The sequence below is a fragment of the Ursus arctos genome, unplaced genomic scaffold (genome assembly GCF_023065955.2).
Source record: "Ursus arctos isolate Adak ecotype North America unplaced genomic scaffold, UrsArc2.0 scaffold_12, whole genome shotgun sequence".
Classification (NCBI taxonomy): Eukaryota; Metazoa; Chordata; class Mammalia; order Carnivora; family Ursidae; genus Ursus; species Ursus arctos.
This window is the reverse complement of record NW_026622786.1, coordinates 70,110,498-70,136,832: the sequence shown is the minus strand read 5'-3', so window position 1 is coordinate 70,136,832 and position 26,335 is coordinate 70,110,498. Positions and strand designations below refer to the sequence as shown.

Genomic DNA, 26,335 nt, shown 5'->3' with positions numbered 1-26,335 from the left:
ACCTTTTTGGTAGGTCTGAGCTGGGGGCTTCATATATTTAATTAGAAAAAAAGAGCTTCCTAGATGATTCTGGGAGTATCATTTTTGCCTCTGATGCAGTAAAAATAACAACCACATTTTACAGATGAGGTAACGGATTTGGGGAATTTAAACCATTTGCCCCAAACCACATAATTGCCAAGTAGCAGATTCAAATCTAGGTCTGCCTGACTCCAGAATCCATACATTTAATCATAATGCCATATAAAGAAATCAAAGGAAGAAAAGACTGGAGGAAGCTGCTTGGAGCTGCCAAGTTGCTTTTCTGAGCCAAATGGCTCTGTGGAAGGAAGGACTCTGCCCTAAAAGGGGAATATTCACTACCCTAAAGAGTCAGAAGTGGGCAGCTAGAGAGGAGAAGGAAGGTGAGTAGGAAGGGTGTGAGCATCCATTTAAACAAAACAAAACAAAACACCAATTAAGGAAAAATTCTCAGGCAACCCAGGAGGCATGGGGGATGGGGAGGAGGACATTCCAAAGACTGAAACTATTAACGCACAGTCCATTAAAAAAGATTCTTCCCAAATGCCGAAACTTCAGTAAAATGCAGAAAAGGAATTCTAGCCTGTTACGGCGTTCCAGCATTTTCTTTATCTCTGTTCTTCTGGAAGGTTAAGCCGGTCAGAAAGCAGCAAACAGCAAAAGCCACAGCACCTCTGTGGTGTGGGCTAGAGATAGCAAGACAGTATTAGTTTGTTTTTTGGCTCAAAGTCAGAATACACTAAAAAAAAAAATTGGGACACACAGTGGGTGGGCGTTAAGGGACCTTCCAGAACTTTCCAACTTGCCTCATGCTTTAGGCAAAGCAGTTCAGTTAGCAGTTAGAGTGGTTCATGCTTCTTGATGAAAATTCCCCCAAAGAGTAGTAAGGAAGTATAGAAAGCCTCAGAAACAGGCTCCTGGGACAAAGCAGGCTTACAATTGGTTACTAGTTTGTCACTGAAAAGCCTCCTTTCTTTTTCCAGAGTGGGAGTAGGAGGATACTTCCGGCTCAGTAGTTTAAGAGCCTGAGAATGCACGCTCTGGAGCTAGGGAAGGGGTAAACATAGTCGGCACACCAGAAACAGCCAAGAGGAATTCAAGCGGCCATAATTAGAGACTACTACATGGCTATTTTGGAATTTGGGATATAAGTGGGAACCATTTCTGGAAGGAAGAGGCTAGACTGACTGAGGTCAGATTTCCATAGCAATGGATAGCCTGGGTTCTCCTTATGTCCAGCCCGTCTGATGGAGGTGTTCAGGAACCTCGTCTCATCTGGTTTATGTGTAACTCCCTATGAGACCCATAAACTACAGACCAATGTAGAATCTGCAGATGTGATGGGGCCAAAGTGGGTTGACTGAAGAGGAGCTGGGGGCTCTCCTGAAGCTCTTGGTCAGTGGATCTGTGGACGGCTTTGAGACGAACGCCTGACAAAATGCTTAGTGAGTGTGAAACTCTTTTCTGCCATTTGTTTCTTCATTGTTTCCTATTACCACTGCTATGGTCACAAGTCACCTCTATTAGCAAGGCTGAGGTATTCTGGAAAAATGTCAAACCAATATAGCCTTCCGTCTGTCCAGAAAGAAATTCCAAGATTAAGGATTTTACTGGAAGTGTGTGTGTGTGTGCTCACGCTGGAAAGGAAGGACTGATACTACCATGTCAAATAAGCCCTCTCTAAGTTGCCAACCTACAATAACGGCTTTGCTTTTTCTGCTCAGTGCACAGAGCAGAGGGGAGGTGACTTCCTCTACAGCTCAAGAAGAGAACTGGCCCAATGCCAAAACTACGGTTTTAGTAATGTAGTTTTAACTCTTAGCTTGGTACTAAGGACTCTGCTGTGCTAATACCTGGTTGTGTTTTCTAAGAAGCCATTGAGAGATGGCTAAGATTAATGGGGTTTTGGTCCTCATTTCTACTAGGTGGGGGTTAAATTATTTGAGGGGGGAGGGGCAAAGGAAGAGGGCGAGAGAATCTTAACCACGCTTCACGCCCAGCTCATTCACAATCCTGAGATCATGACTTGAGCCAAAATCAAGAGTCAGATGCTTAACTGACTGAGCCACCCAGGCGCCCCTTGGTGTGGTTAAATTTTAAGGAAAACTGCAGCTTTGGGAAATTACCCTGAAAATCCTAATGCTTCAGTGGAGAAGAGACCATGAGAAAAACACAGAGGTCTACAGTAAGATCTGTAGATCCACTGCATGGCCAGGTACACTGTCCCACACCATGCTGTGGCCTATGACATAAGGAAGAAGCCCTGGGGGTGCCTGGGTGGCTCAGTAGGTTAAGTGTCTACTTCCAGCTCAGGTCATAATCCCAGAGCCCCACGTCAGGCTCCCTGCTGAGCAGGGAGCATGCTTATCTCTCTCCCTCTGCCCCTCCCCCCTGCTCTCTCTCAAATAAATAAATAAAATCTTAAAAAAAAAAAAAAAGGAAGATGCCCTGGCCTGGGAAGCAAAAGGTCCTCCAAATTCTAGTTGCTCTTCTGGCTTTGGTTAGAACCTTCTTCAGTTTATTACAGAAGGAAAGGGAACTCACATAACTCTGATGTCGAATATTTCTCAGTCATTACACAAAGCATTTATGTTCATTATGTAATTTAATCCTTTTGGCAAGCCTGCAGGGATGGTGGTATTTATTCTAATTTTTACAGAGAAATTTGAGGCTCACAGAGGTTAAGCAATATGCCCAAGCGTACACAGTGGTAAGTGACTCTCCATTGTGTGAGGGGCTTGGACTCAGCTGGTGACTGGGCAGTATTTGGCAAAGAGTCATGAAACCTTTCAGTAACTCTGAGGACAGGTACGTTCTTTTCTGGAGAGAAGTTGGTAGGCTTTCTAAACTTACTCATAACCTTGGGTGAGAAAAAAGTATGAAACTGGAGATACATGTAGTTTTTCTAGGTATATGACTAAAGGCCTACTTTAGGCCAGCTCACTACTTCAGCCCAAAGATTATGGTTGAGTCACCTGGATTTCCCCAGAGGCAAGGGCCTCCTAACCTTAGCCCAACAGGTCCTTGTCCAGGAGTCCCTCTAGATGAAGAACCATGTATTATTTTTAATGAAATATTTCAGGTGCAGAAAAAAGTCTATATTAGCAGACAATATATAGTATTGTTTTCCATGTTTTAAAATTTTATATAAATGCTATAATTCTCTATGTTTCCCTCTGCAACTTGCTTTTTCCTCCTTCTTCATCATTATTTGTGATATTTATCCATGTTAATTCATGTAATGAGACATAGCGCTTGAAGAGGTATTTCACCTTCTGGTCTCTGATCAATCTCGCTCCTGGTCCTCTAAATGGAAATGTATTGGCTTCAGCGAACAGGCTGAAAATTTCCTCCCTGTAGTTCCATGTGCCTCCCTTCACTATATAAAGGTTTAGTGGTGAGAAATGTCTCCCTCCTAAGAAATCTAAGTCCTTCTATTCCCTAAAGAGAAGCTAAGAAAAAGAAGGGTCTGGAGGAAATCAAAGTAATGAAGTAAAACCTCAAAGAATTAAGCTGTAATATTCTCCATCTAAGAAAACAGGTTTAGCGTGGGGCAAGGAAGGAGTCAAAAGTCCTGAGGAGCCCTTTTAAGTCCAGGGGAATCTTTCCAAAGTTTCATAATTTGGTATTTTCAAGAGTGTTACTGAAGAAACATGGACAAAATTCTCCTAATCATGGTCCTTTTGCAACTCTAATTACCACAGACTTAATTTCATGTTTAAGGGAATTCACTTTTATACTCAATCAACCCATTAATCAATATTTTGTTTCATTTCTTACTTGGCTATATTATGTCTTCAAGTAGAGTTTTCCAGAGGGTTTATGGGTGACACATCTCCTGAGCCCCTGGAGTATTTCTGATGATTTTATATTTCAACCATAACTTGACTAGCTATGGGATTCTTAGGTCACAGTCGTTTTCCCTCCAAATTTTCTAAATGTTGTTTCACTCCTAAACGGTTGCCTTAAATGTCATCACAGAAAAGTCTGAGGCCAGCCCTCTTATGTGCTTCAGTGGTTTTTTCTTTCAGTTCTATGTGCCTTGAGATGTTGCAAAACAGATGTTTGTCAATTCTTTGGTTTACCCGTGCCCTTATTCTTTATGCTGGTCAAATCTTGGTGTTCTCTTTGGATTTGACCTACTTTCCATTGTGTCTGGCAGATATTCTTCAGTCTGTGTACAGATATGTGGTATTATCTAGTTTTATTATAGATAAAGTTTCCTTTTCTGGTTTTGCTTGTATGTTTTTATTTTGGTGAGTTTTAAGGAGGGAAGCCCTCCACCATTTCTTCTAGAAGTACACACGGCTCTCTTGACAGATACTCAGCCAATTAAAGTAGGGGAGGTTAAATCAGGGATTCTTAGTTTTCTTTCAGTAAATACTTGTAAGATATCTAGTATATAAAAAGTACAGTATTAGGCATTAAGAGAAACAGAAGTATAGGAGAACTATTTCTGTATTCAAGGAATCTATGGTCTAGTTGAGAAAAAAAGAAAGATGCGCTAAATGGCACATGAGCATACGTCAAGTGTTATGGGTGCGCAGGGAAGACAGAGGTGGGGAAAATAATTTCTGGCTAGGACAATTCAAGAAGGCTGCGTGGAGGAGTTGGAATATGTATTGGACCTTGAAAGATGCGTAGGAGGATTTCTTCAGGTAAAGATCTCTAGAAAGAGGCAGTTCAGGCAGAGTGAATGTCAGGAATAAAGGGGAGTAGAAAAGTAAGGGACCCAGTGAGCAGGGCAGTCAGTTGCGTGTAGGTGAAGAGGACGCTCAGGGTAGCATTGAGAAGCAGTAATATATTGTTTGGCTCTGACAGTTGGCACTTGCTGCCTACAGAAAGCGCAGGAAATCTAGGTGACAATTTGGCTCCCTGGCCTGCCTGCCTGCCTGTGAAAGAGCTACCTTACACTGCTGCTTGGGTCATTCACCGTGGACTAGAAGGAGATGTAGGAGATGTTGTTCAGGACCAGAAAGCCAAAGATACAGAACACAGACCTGACACTGAAGTCTTGACAATGCAATTTTCACTAGACTTTGAATTCCTGGGCATCAGCTGTCATAGAATTTGGAATTTCTACCGGAAACTGAAAATGAGAAAGACAGGCAGGAGCCTTCTCTGCACAGTCTCGCCTACACTTTCCCCAAGGTGGTCCTATTAGCATCCCTCAAGCCCTGAGGACCTTGGGCAGATGTCCAAGCCACTGTCCGGAAAGCCTCGGCAGCTCACCACTGCTGGCAGAGACAAGCAAGCCTAGGATATGAGAAACTCCCTTCTGGATAAATTCATGCTCCTACTCTACCATTCAGTTCAGATGTAGCAGCAGCAGGGTAATAAAGTCTCACGCGACTGCAATTTAATTACTTTTCCCAAATCTACCATAAGTAATTAAAACTAAATGACCTGAAAATAATGGGAAAAGGTTCATATGGGATGCAGGGTGTCTGATCTTATCACCAGGAGCTAAATTGCCAGATTGGGTAATCTCTAATGGCCTCCCTAGTCATTAGCCCCGTGTGGCCTGCCTAAAGCTCTCCTTCAACTTTTTTAGTCGAAAAAACAGCAGCTTTGGGGCGCCTGGGTAGCGCAGTTGTTAAAGCATCTGCCTTCGGCTCAGGGCGTGATCCCGGCGTTCCGGGATCGAGTCCCACATCGGGCTCCTCTGCTGGGAGCCTGCTTCTTCCTCTCCCACTCCCCCTGCTTGTGTTCCCTCTCTCGCTGGCTGTCTCTATCTCTGTCAAATAAGTAAATAAAATCTTTAAAAAAAAAAAAAAAGAAAAAGAAAAAACAGCAGCTACCACCATCTAAACCTTCATTGTTTCCCTAGCTTATGAGGCCATCTGAGATTATACCTCCTCTAAAACAGCAGCTGACTCTAGGATATTACGCTAGGCCTTCTCCATGAACTTCTCTCCAATGAGCAAGCTGGGGTCTCTTATCGAGCCTTGGTTCCTCACCAAGTCTCTTCATGTCAATTCGGGACACCAACACTGGACTTTAAAGAGGTGCCAGAGAGCTGTTCCTTTGTCTGCCGGCCCACAGGAGGGGAGGGAGAGGTCACTAATTAGAACAAATGGGAAAGTCATGGCATTGTCTTCCCTGGAAGGTCTGAGGCAACATGAGACAGAGTGGAAGTTACAAAGCCTCATGAGCTACTCTGGACTTAGGTGATCAAATGGATAAAGGCAAGTGTGGTTCTGGTTTCGAGAGAATGGTGATGCTGGTGGTCTCATGCATGAATCCGGAATGGGACACAGAGTAGCAAGGGTGCAATGAGAAGAAAGTCTGGAATTCCATACTCCGCTCATCTGCAAAAATGGAGAAGTTGAGCCAGGTGACTTCTGAGGCCCTATCTCACTAACATTCCAGGACTCAGTGTTGCAGCTCGATCGTGAAAAACCTGGAAGTTCAAACTTTATCCTAAAGGTAGGGAGAAGTCTTCAAAAAAGGTTTTTGAATAGAACAGGGACATGATCAGAGCTATCCTTTAGGAAGACGACGCTGGCAACATGCCACCTCTGTGAAATGAGATAAATGATAAATGATGATGAGGATGATAAACAAATGACCGCTAACATTCTAAGTCCAAGCACTGTTCTAAGTGCTTTATGTCTATTAACTTAGTACTCCCAATAAACCTATGAGGTAGGTTAGGTTTCACCCCATCTTACAGTGAGAGAATCATGCACAAAGACGTAAAGTTAATTCCTTAGGTGACCAGTAAGTGACAGATCCGGATTCTGTCTGGCAGTCTGACTCCAAAGTTCATGTTTTAGTCCATAAGAGGAATGACAGAAGGGCAGATTTGGAAGAATAAGAGAAATAGAGACAGCAAAGTAAGTTAGAGAACACCACAGTGGTTCAGGAAGAGGTCTCTGGGTCTGACCTCTTCTTCTAACCTCTAGTCACAAACTGGCTACTGGACACCTTCACATACTTGGGTGTCCGGCAGCTACTTCCAACTTCACGAGCCCCACACAGGCCTTTCCCCCCACAATCTGCTCCTCCCTCATCGTTCGACATCTCACTGAGTACACCACCACCTACCCTGTTTCCCCAACTGGAAACCCGGGCGTCACCTACCAACTGTCCTCTCCTTTACCCCTTAGATTCCTTCCTTGCCCTTCCCTTGTCGGTCTCCTTAGATTCCTTTTCTTATGTCTAAAATTGTTGATGTTCCCCACGGTTTTGTCTCGGTTTCTTTTGTTTTAAGGCCACACAATCTTCCTGGGTGATCTCCTTTACTCCCACAGCTTCGGGTACCACTCTATGCCCACCACTCTCCCAAACCTGTACTTCGAACACGGGTTTCTTTCCTGAGCTCCAGTCCTGCACATCAAATCCTGCATGTCAAGGCCGCCGGCCAGGAACTCAACTTATCCCAAACGGAACTCATCATTTCTGCCTCCCATCCCGCAAATCCTCTGCTGATTTCTATCTTAGTGACTAGCACACCAGAAACCTTATTGCTCAAGCACGAAATCTGGACGTCTTCCCTAATTTCTCTTCCACCTCACATATCCAGGCAATCACCATGCTTTATAGTTTTTAATCACCTTATTATTTCTCTTCCCTATTGCCACTGCTACTGCCTTAATTTAGGACTTCTTTTTTGCAAGGATTCTTTCAGTAGTCCTGCCTCCATGTTTACCCTCCTCACATCACCCTCTACAGTGTAGCCAAAATGATCTTCATAAAATGTGGATTTAATTATGTTGTTCCTTTCCTTTAAACTCTTAAATTACTGTTACCTATTAAACGTCTTAGGGCATAGTCCATGATTTGGCCCTTGGCCATCTGTATAGCCTTGTCTTCTGTCTATCCATTCTCCTTTGAATTCTGTATTCTGGTTATTATGAATTATTTACCATTCTTTCATATAACAAATATTTACTGAGTTCCTGTAGGCTCTCAAGATATAATAGTAAAACAGAAAGATAAGGTACTTATATTCTCAAACTAACATTTACTTGTGAGAGACAGGTAAACAAGATAAGGCCAGACAGTGATAACGTTAGGAAGGAAATAGAACAGGTTGATGTAATGGAGAGTATTGGGACAGATTGCTGCTGCTGCTTCCTCTTCTTTTTTTGAGATTTATTTATTTATTTTAGAGAGAGAGTGTGTGTGCATACCAGCAGGGAAGAGGTGCAGAGGGAGAGGGAGAGAGAATCTCAAGCAGACTCTGCAGCGGAGCACAGAGCCTAACACGGGGCTCGATCTCATGACCTGAGCCAAAACCGAGAATGAGATACTAAACTGACTAAGTCACTCAGGCATTCTGGGACAGATTATATCTGATAGGGTAGTCAGTGAAGCCTCTTCTTAAATGATGAAATTCAAGCTAAGATCAAAATGAAGAGAGGTGTCTGGAAAAAGCTATGCTCTCTCACACTCTTGATGTATCTAGAACATTCCTTTCTCCAGGCGGTGGCTCTAATCATTTTTCAAGATTCAGATCAAGAGTCATTTCCTTAATTCTTTCCTGACCCTTTTCTCCTTTGTGACTATATGGATTTCTACCATAGCACTCATGCTCAGTCTCAGCATCCAGTGGGTCTTTGTGTTTGACAAAAGAGTGAAATACTTGAGACACATCTCTACCATCAGTGATGTGCTGGAGCCAGACTGTTCTGCTTGGGAGAGCTGACTGTTAGCATCTATTCCCAACTTAGTGTTTGCTGATACCATTGGCCACAGTGGGAGAATTTACACTATGGAAATTGGCAAATGTTATAAATCAGACCACTTATTTTTTTCCTTTGGAGAGCGGGTTGTTAACAATTTATCAGCATAGCACTGGTAGCAGTGTACCATAAAATTCTGACCTTTTGTTGGCAATTACATTTATATATGCATGTATATATCTTTTCTTAACTTATTTGAGAGACAGAGAGAGTGAATTTAGAAAGACAGAGGGAGAAGCAGACTCCTTGCTGAGTGGGGAGCCTGACGTAGGGCTCAATCCTAGGACCCTGAAATCATGATCTGAGCCAGTCAGACGCTCCGCCAACTGAGCCACCCAGGCGCCCCAATGAGTGTATATATCTTAAAACAAATCTTTCTGAAGGTTTTATTATGAAAAACAGCAGTCTTCTGTTCCCCCTACCCGTTTCCTTCTTCCCAGAGACAACTCTGTTTTATTTTTATTTTTTAAAATATTTTACTTATTTATTTGAGAAAGAGAGAAAGCACGAGCAGGGGGAGGAGCAGAGGGAGAAGCAGGCTCCCCACTGAGCAAGGAGTCTGACTTGGGGATCGATCCCAGACCTTGGGATCATGACCTGAGCCGAAGACAGACACTTAACTGACTGAGCCACCCAGGTGCACCCCCCTCCCCCGCCCTGCCCGAGACAACTTTTGGACTTCTTTTTGCTGAGTATTTCAGTAATTACCTCCCTATCTCGACAGAATAACATGCTTATATTACTACTTCTTGATTTTTTAGTTTTAGGCATTATCAATAGACTTCCCACAATGGAAGATGAGGATTTAGCTTCCCTTTCTCCCCCTGCTCCGTCTTTCCCTTCCTATCCCTCATCCTTTCAATGTTGTTACAGCATACTTTTGGTCCATAGTGTTTATTACGACTACATAAATTCTATTTCGTAGTCGAGTTAACACAGTGAGCTGTGATGCCTTTTCCTTTCGTGTAGAACTTTTTACACAGAGTTTGTAATTGTTTTGTTTTTGTTAGATAGTATTCTATGCTATTACTAACTCAACCCGAACTTTAGCCAGTTGTCTAAATCTTTCAAGATGTTTATATGCATCTGGTATTTTATCACTTTCATCTTCTGAGTAAGTGCTTTGTGGATTCCACTCTGGGCTAACTGCTCCCCTTAGGCTTCATGCAGTTGTTCACAAAGTTGTCATCCTCGGATCTGCCTTCAGTATCGTCCTATGGATACTTTTTGCTTTTTTAGAGTTGGGTCTCTTGTATCTCATCTCTCTGGTTTAAGCTTCATTTTGGTGGAACACATTTAGAGAAGTTTTTGAAACTTTTCCACGGTCACACTTAACATTTTGCTTGGGTGTAGAATTCTAGGTTGAAATTAGCTTTCCTTCAGAATTTTGAAGGCGTTGCTGTATTATCTCCTAGTTTCCATTGTTGCTACTGTTAAGTCCAAAACAAAGCCATTCTGGTTCCTGATTGATTGTATGGGACCTATTATTTTCTCTTTGTAAGTTTGTAGCACCCTTTATTCTCCAGTGTTCTGAAATTTCAAAATGATGGAGGTTTATTTTTACCCATTGTACTGTGCACTTAGTAGGCCTTTTCAAAATTCTGTAAATTCATCTCTCTCAGTTGTGAGACATTTTCCTATATTATTTCTTAAATAATTTCCTCCTCTGATATGTGAACTTTCTTTTTTTACAGAACTCTTATTCAGATGTTAAACATCCTGAACCCGTCCTCCCATTTCCTTATCTTCTCTTTTCTATGTTCCATCTCTTTATCTCTTTGCTCTACTTTCTGGGAAATGTGACATTTATCTTACAATTCTTTTATTGGGGTTTTCCTTTTGTTATCATAGTTTTAATTTCCCAGAGCTCTTTTTTTGTTCTTTGAAAGAACAGGTTGTTTGAAAGTATTTTTCTCTCCCTGCAGAGTCTCTGTTTCTTCTAAGTAGCTTTTTTCTAACTGTTTGATTTGTGGATCTTTCATGATAGGCTTTCTTTAGATCTCTGGTAATCTTTGATTATCTCTTCATCTTTAGGGGAGGATTCTAAAAAAGCTGACTGGAAGCTTTAAGCACATGAATGGAATTTGTCATCTATAATTTTCACTGCAGGGTGATTTGAATGGGCTGTTAGAAATCTCTGACGTAAATAAATTCAGGTTTTTCTTCTTCGGCTGGTCAGAATCTCCAGAGAATATTCTTCTGAACTCCTGACTGAAGACTTTATGCCTGGTTGTCAAAGTTTGGGAATCATGGGAAGTGGGCTTGGGGGAGGACAGATCTTAGTGACCAATATCCCTATGGTCTCCAACCTTCCTGGTTTTTAATTATGGTACTTTCTCCCTCAATCCTGTCTATTATCTTTCATGAGTTACTCTTCCTAAAGAGCAAAGGCTTAACCTCTCCCCCAACCCCTCATTGGCAGCTAGGAAAGGTAGTTCAGCCTTCACTGAACTTGTAGTCTTTCCTATCCTTCTCTCCCAGTTGTTGGCATCAGAGCTAGAATTAAAGCTTTAGAATCAGCTCTTTCAGGCTGATCCAGTCTAGTGTTTTTCAAAAGTTGTTTATAGATCTGATTCACATCCTCGAGGAAGGACAAGTGCCCCTTCCCCACTGTATTGCAAACAACTGTGCTTTTATCAGTTTTAAATACTGAGTTTCTACTAAGATTTATCTTAACAAAAAGTTCAGTTTCTAAAAAGTCTGAAGACCATTGCTTTGGTAATATCCTTCCTCTCTTCCACTGTCTATGCTTGGATTTTATATAGGAAAAACCTGAGGTCCATACAGAGGAATAATCTTATTGAATATCATTCAAGTCATCTTACTCCAAGTTCAGGTTGTTCATAAACCAAGATTTTAGGATACTCAAAAGTGTCTCAAAATGGGGGAGATTCTCCATAACTTGTAACAAAGAAGCTCTCCCTTAAAAATAGTATGTGGCTCAAATGACCACACTTCCTAGTCCTCTGCCTTCTTCAGGGCTGCTCGGAGAGAAGCAAGGTAACCCTCAGACATTGGTACAGTGTCATTCCAGCACTGCCAGTGGTGCACTACGGTGGCCATTCCATCAAGCAGCATACCCAAGCAAAAGAAGGCAGCCTCTCTCAGAACCACAACTGGAATAAGTGTGAGAAAGTTGCTGGAAACGCTTTCAGACACCATGTCTTTATGGAGCCAAAACCAAGGCCTCAAAGGGCCTACGCACTGTTCTTTCCTTCACCTCCTTTTCTTCCCCTCCTCAAGCCGAGCCCTTTTCTAGGCTGGACTGGCCCCCAAAACCTCCCAGAGATGCCAGGAACCCTGCCTCAAGTGGGCACAGGGGAAACATACCCTTCCTCCACGGTGACTGAGTTCATGAGAAGGCAACGGGTGATAGTCACTCTATTTCTTATGACACAGGATGAACCAATGACTGAGTGCTTAATGGATGACTTCTCTCCAACCTGTGTATCTGGTCCAATGAGGCTCTCACCTCCAATCTGGAAAAGGCAAATATAAAGCCTTGTCTATCCATCTCAACCAACTGCAAACCAAGCCCTCGGATCCCTTGAGTTGGGGTCTAATGCAACCTTCCCCCAGAGATACTTCAGCAGAGGGGGCATCATCTGTTTCTCAAGGCCACAAGGTCACAAAATACCTCTGGGATCAACTCAACCGTACACACCCATGTATTTGTGTACAGATGTGCTCTCTTGAAGAGAATGCTCAAATCAGTGTAAGAGGGACGGAGATGGAAAGCTCCCGTGTCTGAGTCCCAAGACCATGATGGATCTGCCTTACAGAATTTGTGTGCCTGGGGTCAGCACCTGTCCAGCTTCTTGAGTGTCTGGGCTAGAGGATGGTATTCTATAACCACAACCCAGTTGGGATTTCCCTAGGACTAATGAGTTTCAGGGCTTGAGAACCCCAATCCATCTTCTCAAGGATATACCTCAGTGCACCTGGAGACTGCCCCATACCTGCCCTGCCCAAGGTAGCACTTACCAGGTGTTTGCTGACAATCTGGGCTGATGAATGAATCAGTGATTCTTCTGGACACAGAACAGACAGCAATTTGGGCACCTTGAGGAAAGAGGTTTGGTCATCAAAGTTAAGACCAGAAAACACCTGAAAGCATCTTAGGTAGAACTCAATGCCCAGTTAGAGATGCAGGGAGTTTTCAGCCACAGCTTTCCTGCTTGGGTGAGGCAGGACAGGAGGCTACTATATTTCCCCTAGGACAAGGATGATATATGCAGTAAATGCTAGGTGTCTTCTCCTTAGTTTCCTAGCTGAGTATCTCCTCCCTGAAAGTAATGCCAAGTCCCTCAATTGGGAGGCACTGAGACAAGCCTTCAAGAGGCCTACCTGAGGGCAAGGAGCATTCTGGGTCCCGACCATAATCATCCCAGGTTCCTGCTCCCCTCTTAGACCAGTGTGGCCATGCCTAAAGTGTGGGTAGGAGCAATGTCAGACAAATTCTACAATCAGGACAGTTTCTGAGAAGGCATCCATGTTCTTCACCAGGCAAAGTAAAAGGTTGAAGGTGTTCACACTATACTATTTCCAGTATGAGAAAACTGAGAAGGTTACAGATATGGAGAATTTGAGCTCTGGACCCATCAGGCAGGCACAGGTAGTATGCATATGTCATTCTCCAGCATGGACAGAATGCTGGTCAGAGCACTATGTGTGGTGGCCACACTGGCTGAGGGACACCGTGCCAGAACTGGCTACACTGGCAGTGTGAAAGCTAATCCCTCAGCCCTCATCCCTGGGATCTCCTTCCTTTGTTACACTTCGACCAAGGCCATTCCGACCTCTCTGCTGCACAGCACCTGCTGGCACTTCAGAGGACACTTCCCTAGCTTCAGACTTTCCATGGACCTGCTTTCAGACCAGGCTGACAGACTCTAGTCATAGAACTGAAACTCTGACACTAAACTGGGGCTAACTTTACTGACAACTGCCCTGCGTAAACACGGGACTAGTCATGATTTCTCATAGACTCTCTGGCTTGGATTCTCTTGGATCTATAACCAATCCAGGGTAAAGACAGCTTGAGGGCTGGGGCTAGGGCCATACCCACCATACAGTGTGGGTCCTCAAGATTTCTGAGCCAGGTTTTCTTCAGGGACTATATTCCAATCCCGATTTTAAACAGTATCTTTTATTCTACTTGACCTTCTCCCTTCACTCCCCCTTCACTTAGACCTGCGCTGACAGTTTTCACAGAGTTCTACCAGAAACGATGTCAAGAGCTAATCTTTTCACCCTCTCATCTCCATTGTCCTTGCATGCCACCCCAGTATAGTTCCCTTGGTCACCTATCTTTTCCTCTTCTTGTCTCAACCCTTTACTGCTCTGTTTCCTTTTCACGGTCTCATCAGCCCTCCCCCCTAAAGCCTTCCCCCGTGCCTGCTACACAATAAAGAGCTCCCCTGCATCCTCAGTCTCTTCACTGTTTTCTCACTCCTTCCCCTGTTAACTAAAAGCTGGCCTATCTTTTAGAGCACTGCTTCCCCTTTAACAGAAGCTGCTCATTCTCCATATCTCACAAACCTTAGCGTTAAAAGGAGGGGTTAGCTCTCTGATGCTGTTTCCAGACACTTCCCTCTCACAGACACTCCTTCTTTGAGGTTCTACCACCTGACTATACTCTGTTCCTTTTCCTTCTTAGGAAAGCCTCCTCTCTGTGCCTATGTTTACTTCATCAGAGTAATGATTACACAGTATTTATCTGCTTGTTTATATGAAGTACTGCAGATCTCCTCATGCCCAGCAGAACAGGAGAAAGCTGCTGAACTCCGAGGCCAAAAGTTAGCCTTCCTGGGGATCTTAGCCCTTCTTTGGAGCCACAGAGGCTCTACCTCTAGGGACTAGGCCCACCGTTTCTCCTTTTGTTGTACCTGGGTATCCACCCCAATGGTATCCCCTGACATGGCAGGTCTTGCTCAACCTTGGGTATGAGAGGGATTCTGAACAAGTCCCTGGGTACTTAATGAAGAAATAAGACAAAAGGCTCAGTCTGTTTCTGGGACAGGAGCTCCCATGATTTCTCTTCTACACCCATCCTCTTACCTGTCTGTTTGCTTCCATGTAGAGGCCCAGGGTGCTTACTCGAGAGCAGAGCCCCTCTTTCATGATATGGACATAGCAGCGCACCTGTGATTTGGACAAGTCTTCCCACCTGTCTCCTCGACAGATATTCCAGCAGGCATCATAGGGAGCAAAGGTCAGTGTATTGCCTTCTTTTATAAAACTGAAAATATCTTCAGAATAAACAGAGGAAATAGAGACTCAGTCACATTTTGAAAGAGGGTACAGCTCATGCCTCTCTCCTTGGGACTTACCCATACGACAAGAACCCTGGGGAAATCCCATTAAAACCTTAAAGACTAAGTGAAATTCAAAGAGGCAACAGACCTTCCTGAACATTTGAAATATTATATGATACAAAAATGCTTAAAAAAGAGGTCCTAAAAGCAACTGTGACCAATAATCAAGTACCACTAGGGACAATAAAATAGAGGACTCTTGTAAATCATGACATAAAGTAACCAAGGGTCCAGGCTTTAGCAACCAGCCACGTTGGCTTTGTGCTGCTAGCCTCTATTACCATATCTAGTAGTTGAGGATGACAGAAATAGTATAGGACTTGAAGCCAGAGTTATCTGGGCCCCAGTTTTTCAATTCTTAAAACAACCATGTGAGACCTTTTATTGTATGATAAGAAAACTGGGGCTCAGGGGACTGAGTAACCTGCCTCAGGTCACAGAGCTAATAAGAGGCAGAGTCAGATTTCAAACCGAGGTCTGTCTGATGCCAAGTCCCGCTATCTTAACCATCATGCTATACTGCCTCCATTTATTCATTTGATAAATAAATTTTTGGAACACCTACTATGAACCCAGGACTTGCCAGGGACTAGGCAGGGTTATGACCGCAAACAAGACAGACCTCTCCCCCACATCCTGGAAAGGAGATAGTCTGGTTGGTCTCTGGCTGAACTGTAACAGTATACTCCTTCACCTTTCTTCCCTTGACAGAAAAGGCTAAGTATAGTCAGGAGTGGGGCAGCCCAGAGCCTAGAGAATAGGGGAACTGAGAATTGGGAGGCAGAGTTGACTCAAAACAGTCTAGTGAAAAACACAGCCAAACCAGGGCTATGAACCAGAGAATGGACTTAAGACATGATTAACCAATCCTTGAAGAGCACAGTGACGGAATGTGCTTGAGCAAGCCTACCCAGAGCTCAGGGACTGGCGCCAGCTACCCTGTCTTGCCTGACACTACCCTGTCTTGCCCGGTGGTTAGATAAAAAGCTGTTGCCTTGTTGGCTAGCTACTCTTTCCAAAGGTGCTGCTCCCCTACCCTACTGCAGCAACCAAGCACTGACCTAAGGACTTCAGCTCCTTTTTCTTTAGATCCTCCTCTTTTTCTTCTTGTCCTTGTTGTGAGGAAGCTGAGGAGAACTGCTTTCTTATTAGGTATGGAATCAGTTCACTCCGGATGGAAGTGATTGACCTAGGAAGAAAGAGTGGTCAAATATGAGAAATCGGACTGTCTGGTTGCTATGGGATCAAAAACTCTGCGTCCAAGGAAAAGCCAAATTCCTTCCTGTCGTGCCACCTTGGGACTGACAGATCGAAAGTGGCCTGGCTTTGGTAGTTCTGGAGAACTGGAAGATCTAAGTTCTCTATCAGCTTCAGGCTGGAGGTGGGAGGGTAGTGCACTAAATATAAGAATTTATGCAGAAAATAGTCTTTTACAACATCCAATTTACATGGTGTATATGCACATGTGTTTGTGAGTGTATTTTAACACGGTGCCTTGACTCTTAACTGGCAATAACCTATCTGAAGGAAGAATGCTCCAGTCTTGAAAAAAGTTATTTATTTGTTTTCAAAGATTTATCTATTTATTTTAGAGAGAGAGAGGAAGGGCAGAGGGAGAGGGAGAGAATCTCAAGCAGACTCCCTGCTGAGGACAGAGCCCCACGTGGGGCTCTCGATCCCAGGACCCTGAGATCATGACCCGAGCAGAAACCAAGAGTCAGACACTTAACTGACTGAACCACCCAGGTGCCCTGAAAAAAGTTGTTTAAAAACATAAAAATTTTTTTCTATAAAGGACTTGCATATCTTCTGTTAGATTAATCCTAAGTATCTTACATTGTTTGTTGGTATTATAAACGGTGCCTTTTGAACAATTATTTTCTCCTTGTTAGTTTGTTGAAATTTAATTTACTCTGTATTTTACTTGTAGCTGATTGCCTTGCTAAACAATTTTACTAATTCTAATAATTTATCTGTATATTCTGACAATCATACCAACTATGAAAACAACACTTTTTTTTCTTCCTTTCTAATCCCTATAACAGCGAAGAAGGGACCCAATGCTTAATACAGTGAGTATGCTTTTGAAATAAAAGCACCGAAGGGGGAGAGACCAGCACAAGATCTTTAGTTTTCTCTCAAGCTGTGACTTTATCAGAATTTTACACCACTAATCAATTTATTTAGGATTTAACAAGCATCTATTAATATGCCGTTACTGTGCTAGGCCTTGGAAATACACTGTTTCCAACTTCAAAGAATTCATAATCCAGTAGACAGTAGCCTGATCTAAGGAAGAGGGTAGAAGGAGATGAGTGTCATCAAGTAAGCCAGGGAGACAGACCACAGAAGTCTTCTGTGGCAGTCTCTAGTCTGGACTGAGAAGCTAGTGGGGATTTTTAAGCAGGAAAGTGACACTGATGAGTTTTCTTTCTTTGTAAGATAATTCTGGTAGCAGTAGAAATAGGCCTGATACAAGGAGAATGAAGACAGGGAGACCAGTTACATGATTCTTAAAGATGAGCTAATGTGGCCCGAGAGAGACAGAAAGGGGGGGGTTAATGTATAAACAGACCTATAAACCCCGACTGCCCCGTTGCCTACTTCACGCCCCCCTCCCCCACCCCATTCAAAGAAGTTCTGCAGGCTGACAGGGGACCACACAGATGGAGTGTTGATAGGAAGGCAAGACAAGAGGCAGAGGCTGAGGAGGGTAAGCAAAATTATGAACCCTGGAGCGACACAGTTCATGGTTTTTGTCGTTTTAAAGGATCAAGTCAGACATCTTTGAAAAATTCTGTGTAAGCTGGAAGCTCTTGTATTGAATTTCAATGTGATTTTTCTCCTGATCCTTTGACGGAGATTAAAAATTTCCATATGAATACAAAGAACGAAACAACACTTATTCTTAGCTCTTTTGCTCCCCTTTTAATGCACCAAACCAGTGTGGGTAGCAAATGTTCCTTGGCCCCCTCTGGTGGAAAACAAGTCAGTTCCCTTTGAAGAAATGACAAAGCATGGACAGCTGGGAGATTTCAGAGCCATGATATTTACATTATGGGCCAAACAGAACTGTCACTGCAGAAGCAAGTAAACAAGCCTTGGCACACAGCCCCTAGGGGCAGAGCTCTTCAAGGAGATGAGACAGTGATTTAGAGAGGACATGAAGCAGTCCTGCCAGGTCCCACCTGCTTCTGCTGGCACTCAGCATCAGGTCAGTTCCCATAATGCAGTTAGCTCAGCAGCATTATAGAGGACAAAATTACTCTTCCTGCTTCCTACTCATAGGAGAGGAAGCTCAATGCTATGCCAAGAAGTGGGATAGGCCACTGTGAACCTTTGTGAAGTCCTGACCTTGGGACTAAGGTAAGCAGCTGGATTTACTGCCCTGGGCCTGGGCAACCTCACTTTCCCCCTTCCCTCTTATACATAGCCTTCCAGAAACTCCTGCCTCATCTCATGAATTACATGCTTCCAAGAAATGAGAAATCACAAAGGAGAACAACAGATTTTGACTATTAGCTATAAACAAACAACTCTACCAAATTAAAGACAAAATAATTGCTATAAATAGGACAAAAATTAATATCCTAAGTAGATATGTGATCAAAATATATATATATATATTTTAAGATTTTATTTATTTATTTAAAAGAGAAAGTGAGAGAGAGAGAGAGAAAGAGAAAGAGCAGGGGGAGGGGCAGAGGGAGAGGCCGACTCCCTGCTGAACAGAGAGCCCAATGTGGGGCTCAATCCCAGGACCCCAGGATCATGATCTGAGCTGAAGACAGAGGCTTAACCGACTGAGCCACCCAGGTGCCCCTCAAAAAACATTTTTAAAGAAATAAACAATAAAACAAGATGTAATTTCTCCCCCAATCAAACTAGCAGATTAAAAAAAAAATTCAGGGGTGCTTGGGTGTCTGCCCTTTAGCTCAGGTCATGACCCCAGGGACCTGGGATAGAGCCTGACATCAGGCTCTCTGCTCAGCAGGGAGCCTGTTTCTCCTTCTGCCTGATGCTCTGCCTGCTTGTGGTCTCTCTCTGTCAAATAAATTTAAAAAAAAATCTTAAAAAAAAATGAGAAAAAACAAGTTATTTTTATAGCATGATTTCAAGTATATATATATAAATAAAATGATGAAAAGAAATACACCAAAATTCTCTCAGTTATCACACAGTACAATTACGGATAATATTTTCTTTTTATATTTTTCAAATTTTCTAAATTCCAGCCATTAGTCGTTACTTATTTCTTCTCCTCTTACCTTCTGTGGCATCACTCTTTTTTTTTTTTTTTTAAAGATTTTATTTATTTATTTGACAGAGAGAGACAGCCAGCGAGAGAGGGAACACAAGCAGGGGGAGTGGGAGAGGAAGAAGGAGGCTCATAGCGGAGGAGCCTGATGTGGGGCTCGATCCCATAATGCCGGGATCACGCCCTGAGCTGAAGGCAGACGCTTAACCGCTCTGCCACCCAGGCGCCCCTGTGGCATCACTCTCTTGATCTGTTCCTATTTCTGATACCTGTCTCCCCTAAAATATTGGGTGTTTCTTAGTAGTTTTCTTTTTGCCTATGATTTTTCTCATGCTGTTTATCTCCCCAAGACAGATCATCACTTAGTGGCTTCTTTGCTGCTCATTCCCAAATGTGGCCCCATAGCAAGACCTCTCTCCTTTACTTTAGTCTCACATTTCCAACTGCTGGATGAACCCTGCCATTTAGATGACCCACAGATACTTTAAACTCAGTGTCTAAAACTGAACCCATCATCATTTTCCCAAACCTCCCCTCACCAACACTGGTGGTAACACTGGTTATCTTGCTTAATGATATGAAGATTCATTTAGTCACCCAAGCAAGAAATCTAGTAATCACCTGACTCTTCCTTCTTCCTCCATTCTTCACATAACCATTCATCAAACACTGCTGATTTTTATGCCCTAAATCTCTTTTCAAAAACTGTCAACTTCTCTCCATCTCTATTGCCACAGCTTAGTCTAAGCCACTGTCATCATTTGTTTGGATTCCTTCAACTGCTTTTAATTGGTCTTCCTCCCTCCAGTCTTACCTCTTGAAATCTGTCCTCCATATTGTAGACAGAATACTCTCTCTAAAGTATAATCTGATCATGTGTCTTATTCCTTCTATCTACCCCTCTATATTGAGGTTTTTCTAAAGTACAAATCTGATCTTATCTCCTTAAATTTAATGCTCAGGATAGTGGCTACTTTTGTGTGCTGTGGGGGATAGTTACTGTCTGGTAGGTAGCAGGAGAGCTCCTGGAAATCTGGTAATGTTCTGTTTCTTGACTATAATAGTAGTTACAAGGGTGTGTTCACGTTGTGAAAATTTATCAAGCTGTAAGACTGCTCTCAAATATCATTCTCCTTGGAAGCCTTTCATAACATTTCTAGCTTCTGAACTCTCACAGCAAAGACAATTATATACTGTTTTTTAATCCATATCATTTTTGAGTGTAATGCTAGGAAATTAATAGATATCATCTCAAATTCTTACAGCAATCCTCACGGTAGGTATTATTGTCCTTATTTTATAAGTGAGGTAATTAGAGCTTAGATTATCTTTCTTTTTTTTCTTTAAAGATTTTATTTATTTATTTGAAAGAGAGAGAGGAAGTGAGGGAGAGAGCGCAAGCAGGGTGAAGAGCAGAGGGAGAAGCAGACCCCCCCTGCCCCCGCTGAGCAGGAAGCCCAGCGCAGGACCCCATCCTGGGACTCCAGGTTCATAACCAGAGCCGAAGACAGACACTTAACTGGCTGAGCCACCCACGCGCCCAGATTAATTACCCTTCTTAAGGTTAATACGGCTTTTATAATTGGCAGAGCTGAAACTTACTCCATACCTATCTCAAAGCCCATGACTCTTTCCACTACACCATAGTAACTAGTATCCTGTTTACTGCAACCATAGCACTTTCCACAGGATTTATAATTTTTTGCTTATTGTTTCTATAGATAGTCATGTAGGAAATGCTAAATAAATATTTATTTGAATAAATGAATGAGTAAATGTGTAAATGACTGTCATCCCTCTAGGCCAGACAGCTGGCAATAATTTCTTCTGTTTTTTTGGACATAGAAACTAGAGATTTCCCTATCTGGAATTGTAATGAACTCTAAATATGTTTTTCTATTATTAATATTACTACCATTAAAAATCCAACATTTGAAAAAACATATGATTATTAGTTCTGCTGAAATCTGATATTTTTAGCATTTTGCCTTGGTCTCTTATCAGGTCCTCCTTGTGGCTATAAGCTTCCAGGGAAGGCCTAGAAATGATGCCCATGGCAAAAGGAAACATTTGGCTACTTTTGCATTCTGGTTTTTCTGTCTTTGTAAGCAAATCACAAGGGCAAATCCTTTAAAAGTCTTCCACTTCAAGTCAGTACTTCAAAATATTAGTTAGGAAAGAGGTAGAACAGGCAACCTACTTTTATAGGGCCTGGAACTAAAGTCTGCAGAGCAGAATATTAAGGGCTTGACTTTTCTTACCTCTTCGCTTAGCTCTCACAGCAGAGCAGTAATTGGGAGGATAAGGTGATTGCTAAGTTAACTTTGTGCTTTGTTTTCAGGCTTTTTTTTTTTTTTCCCTTCAAAGTAAACAGATATAATATGAAATAGGATATAGGAAATTATTTTAGATTAAAAGGTACTGACTTAAAAGCTAGGTATTTGGCATATAGTATTGTGTGATACCATTTTCCTTCTTAACAAAAACACTGAAAACTGCTATGAGAATAAATTTTCATTGTTGGTGCTTACGGCCTGAGAAAGATAAACATGTTCACACCCTACAGGCTGGAGAGATTGTATAGGCTTACGTCAATCCAATAAGCACTCAGAGAATATGCCTGGGTATTTGTTAAACGTCTGTTGCTTTGAGTTTTTAATAAATTATGGTAAGTCCAACTCATCTCTTAAGCATTTAAAAATTTTTTGAAATGTAGTGTATATTAAATACATCTATATTAAATGCACAGTTTGATGAGTTTTATCAAATGCATACTACTGTAACCACTACCCCAAATCAAGAGATGGAGCATTTTCACCAACAACCCAAATTCCCTTATGCTTTTATTATACTATTATACTACTCTCTATACTCTAATACTACTTACCACATTTTATTGTAATAATATGTTTAACCTGTCCCCCTCTCCTTAAACTGTGAGGAACCTGAAGCAGAAACTTCATGTTTTTATCTTTACCACCAGTAAATGTGGTATCTTCTCTTTAGCAACACAGTGACTGACACACAGTAGGTGAACAATTAAAAATTGATTTGAGTTCTTACTGTACATCAACGACTGCTCTCAGCTGTTTTTTTAATTTTATTGTTTTAAGTAGGCTCCACACCCAATGTGGAGCCCAACACAGGGCTTGAACTCACGACCTTGAGATCAAGACCTGAGCTGAAATCAAGAGTGGATGCTTAACTGACTGAACCACCCAGGCGCCCCTGCTCTCAGCTCTTTACATGTATTTTCAACAACAACCATATGGGTCAAGTACTATTATTCCTAATTTTCAGATGAGAAAAGTGAGGGTTCAGAAAAGTAGACACCCATCCGAGGTCACACAGCTCAGTTACTAAGCTTCTCTTGTTAAAGACAGTGCAGGTTTTCTTTTCTCCACAGGTCTGCCTATAGCTCTTCTACTTGGTCAGCTACAGAAATCCTCATCTCTTCTCCCACTACCGATGTTACTGACGTAGCTATGACATTACTTCTGTTGTCTCAGCTATCACCACATCTCTTCTCATCCCATTCACCAAGCATATATTGAATGCATTAGCAATCCAGGTAGGTATCTAATCTCAAGAATCTGGATGGAAGACATTAACATGTAAGCAACTGAAAAACAGTAACAACCGCCCCCACCCCCCCTCAAAACACAGGCAAAAATGTTGACTTTCACAGGCGAAAGACAGCGGGAGACCGCTAAAGTGTCCTTTCTTGAAGCTGTGCCTACCAGGTGTACCTCTTCCCTTCCATCCTTAAAGGAGTCATCATTTCATAACCAGGTAATTAAAAGCTTCTTACTTACCTTGAAGGAGTCTCTTTCCCATCCAGCATGGTCTGTGTTCTCCTGCCAGGTTGTACCACTGCTCATTCCAAAAGGGACTATTCTGTTTGAAGATCTGTATCTCCCTGTTAAGCTTTCAAAGCCTTCTACATGCTGTTCCCACCAACCTATTCAATCCCATCTCCCACAACTTTAGACAAGACCACCACTATTGCAGCTAGGAATAAAGAGTATCTCTTGAGTACCATTCTAATTTGTCCCGTTGTATCTTTATACTTTTCCTAATACACTGAAATTTATCACTTTTCAATACAATGCCTTTAATTCCAATGACCCTGACAGGTGAAGGGTAGATGGGGGGATGAAGAGGTAAGGGTCTCTTTAACAGATCCTGAGATGGGGAGGTAGTTTGAGCTGAGGCTCTGTATCATTCTGCATTGCAGCAAGCTCTGGGAAAGTCCCATTTGGCAGAGCTTCTGGCCACGAGCCAAAGAATCACCAAATTAAGGCTTGTCCTCAAGGCACATACCACTGCACTACACTTGCCAGGTGTGGGAACAGCCAACTGGTGGCCAAATGAGTTACAAAGGAGCCACGGCAGCCAGGATGAAGCTAGCTCTGGTGCAAAACTGTCTACATATCCAGGCACCAAAAGCTAAAATCCCATTTGGTAGTTTAATACTACCACTGTTAGTTGGTTTTTGTTTGTTTGTTTGTTTGTTAAGTTGTGATAATGGCATGGAGGTATTTGTTTAAAAGATAGAAAGACTTTATATTTTACAGATACATATGCAGGGGTTTATAGATAATAACAACTGAAATAATTACAGATGAAATTACATCATAATGACTTGCTTCAAAATAATCTGGCATGACAGTGGAGAGATGGGAGTGGCGCATACAAAACAAAACTGGCCACCAACTGATACTTGTTGAAGCTGTGTGATGGATACAGAGGAGTTCGTCCATTACATTCCTTTCTCTACCTCTGTGTTTGTGTAAAGTTTGCCCTAGTAAGTAGTTAAAATAAAAAAAAATTTCTACCAACACATCACAGGGCCTACACTTCACAGGGCTTCATTTTCACTTGAGAATAAAAAACACGTCCTTAAAAGCCAAGAGTTAACTTCATTTTTGGAATATAGATAGCCCAGACTGGTGACTGGAAAACAGGTCCCTGAATTAATGTCTAACTTGGTGTAAGTTTCCTTGCTATTTAAAAAGCAAAGTCTCTCGGGGTGCCTGGGTGGCTCAGTCGTGAAGCGTCTGCCTTCGGCTCAGGTCATAATCCCGGCGTTCTGGGATGGAGCCCTGCATCGGGCTCCCTGCTCAGCGGGAAGTCTGCTTCTCCCTCTCCCACTCCCTCTGCTTGTGTTCCCTCTCTCGCTGCCTCTCTGTCAAATAAATTAAAAAAAAAAAAAAGCAAAGTCTCTGCAATTTACCCTGGAGCTTAGGCTGCAAAATTCCTGAGGGCAGGGCCCACGTCTGCTTATTTACCATTGACCCCACGGTTGATTTAGGACAATGCCTGCCTCGTCACCGGTGCTTCATAAACATTTGTTGATTGAACGATAAAACAGAATGGTAAGTCAGAGGGGAGCAGGGCAACAGGGTGTCCTGGGGGGGGGGGGAAATAGAGAAATAACAATCCCTGGAAAAATTTTTCAGGAGTCCAAATGATTTCTTCTACCACTGGTTCTACATGGGTCTTCCTGAGGGGGTTTAGCAGGTGTAGCAGTCAGGGGTGAGGGTTAAGATGCTACAAGATATAGACTGGGCAAGAGGAACACTTCCCCTTCTCCTATTAATATTCCTGTATATATCCAAGTCTATCAACCAGGGCCATGCCAGCGTTTAAACTCAGGTTCTCAGACTCTCTTCCTCAGCTGGTCTGGGAACTTGAGGCTGTGGTACCAGCCTACTTGCTTTCCAGTCCATCAGTGCTATTCAAGGCAGAAACAAATTCAGCAGCCATCAAGGGAGATGAGCTGCTCCTCTCCTTAACCACGCAGTTACCAAATCTTTTCCGACCTGTTCCTCTGAGGACTCTAACTGCATTTACTATAAAAAATCCTTGAGATCAACCTCAGAGGAGGTTTTTTCTGGCAACGCAAGTCCTATGATCTGCTAGACACAGTCTACAGGAAGTTACTTAAGGCCCACAATTCTGTTCTCAAAGCAAAATCAGACAAAGTACCAAATTTTGTTTCTCTGTATTCGTGAAAGTCCACTCGGTGAGGTGGACTTTTCCAAAGCTGGAGGAAACTTTTTTCTCCCTCTCCTTGGGTAAGTCTCTGAACCTTTGCTAAGAAGGCCCACCTATAAAATAATCGCCTAGGGGAGGGGCACCTGCTTGGAGACGAAATAGCACTAGAGCTAGGAAGCTCAACCTTGCGGAAGGAAGGCAGGAAGAAGAGCCTGAACTGTGCAGAAAGAGGCATCACAGGTACTATTAGTTTTATAAAAATATTTTGTTGGTTTATTATAACACAGCCCCCCCCCCAATATAAGCAGGGGACTCTGTGATACAGACAAAATAACAGTATGTTGGTAACACGATTTCATTTTTAAAACAAAGGCGAGAATCAACTGTTAAATAAACCAGCTATCTAACATTATCAAGGTTTAAAACTGTTAAATAAGAACCAAGGTAGTTTAAACACTGTGAGTTTGACTCCACCTCCCTCTTTCTTACTTATTTTCCATTAGGAAGTCCACGACGTATTTTTTCAAGCAGTAGAGATGGGCGTCCACAAGGCCTGTGTGGAAATGTATTCTAGGGTGCCTGCAAAAACAATGAGAGAGAAGGGGCTCACAATCAAGTAACATGGGTTCTATCCTATTATTAGATAGTAAGCATTAAAAAGTTTATAAGGGTCAAAGCCACCATCCCCACTGGTCTCCTACTCTGGGGAGACCAAGATGGTGGATACCAGTTTTGACCCTACCACAGAAAAGTTCTTCTTTTTATAGAAACCCCACCTCACACTTTATCAGGCCTTTAGGTAAACCATCAAATCACTGACAGGTCATCTTCTTCTATTCTAGCACAAACTCCTACTCACAATTTTTTGTTTTTTTAAAAGATTTATTTATTTATTTTAGAGACAGAGGGCGAGCGTTAGAGTGACAGCAGGGGGCAGGGCAGAGCAAGAGAATCCTGAAGCAGACTCCCTGCTGAGTGCAGGGCCTAACACAGGGCTTGATCCCAGGACTCTGAGGTCATGACCTGAGCCGAAATCAAGAGTAGGCCAC

The 26,335-nt window shown here is 42.6% G+C and overlaps 1 protein-coding gene across 2 annotated transcripts in view; it reads right to left on the bottom strand.

Annotated features, from left to right (window-relative positions):
- Nucleotides 1-26,335, bottom strand: part of EIF2B3 (eukaryotic translation initiation factor 2B subunit gamma) — a 116,579-nt gene that overhangs the window by 12,790 nt on the left and 77,454 nt on the right. For both annotated transcript variants that reach the window (XM_026498234.4, XM_026498235.4), the window contains exons 6-10: nt 25,776-25,865; nt 16,090-16,217; nt 14,772-14,962; nt 12,696-12,773; nt 12,042-12,190 (exon numbers count right to left, since the gene is read on the bottom strand). In XM_026498234.4, the coding sequence (XP_026354019.1) occupies nt 12,042-12,190; nt 12,696-12,773; nt 14,772-14,962; nt 16,090-16,217; nt 25,776-25,865 (636 nt within the window). The remainder of the gene's footprint in view (nt 1-12,041; nt 12,191-12,695; nt 12,774-14,771; nt 14,963-16,089; nt 16,218-25,775; nt 25,866-26,335) is intronic.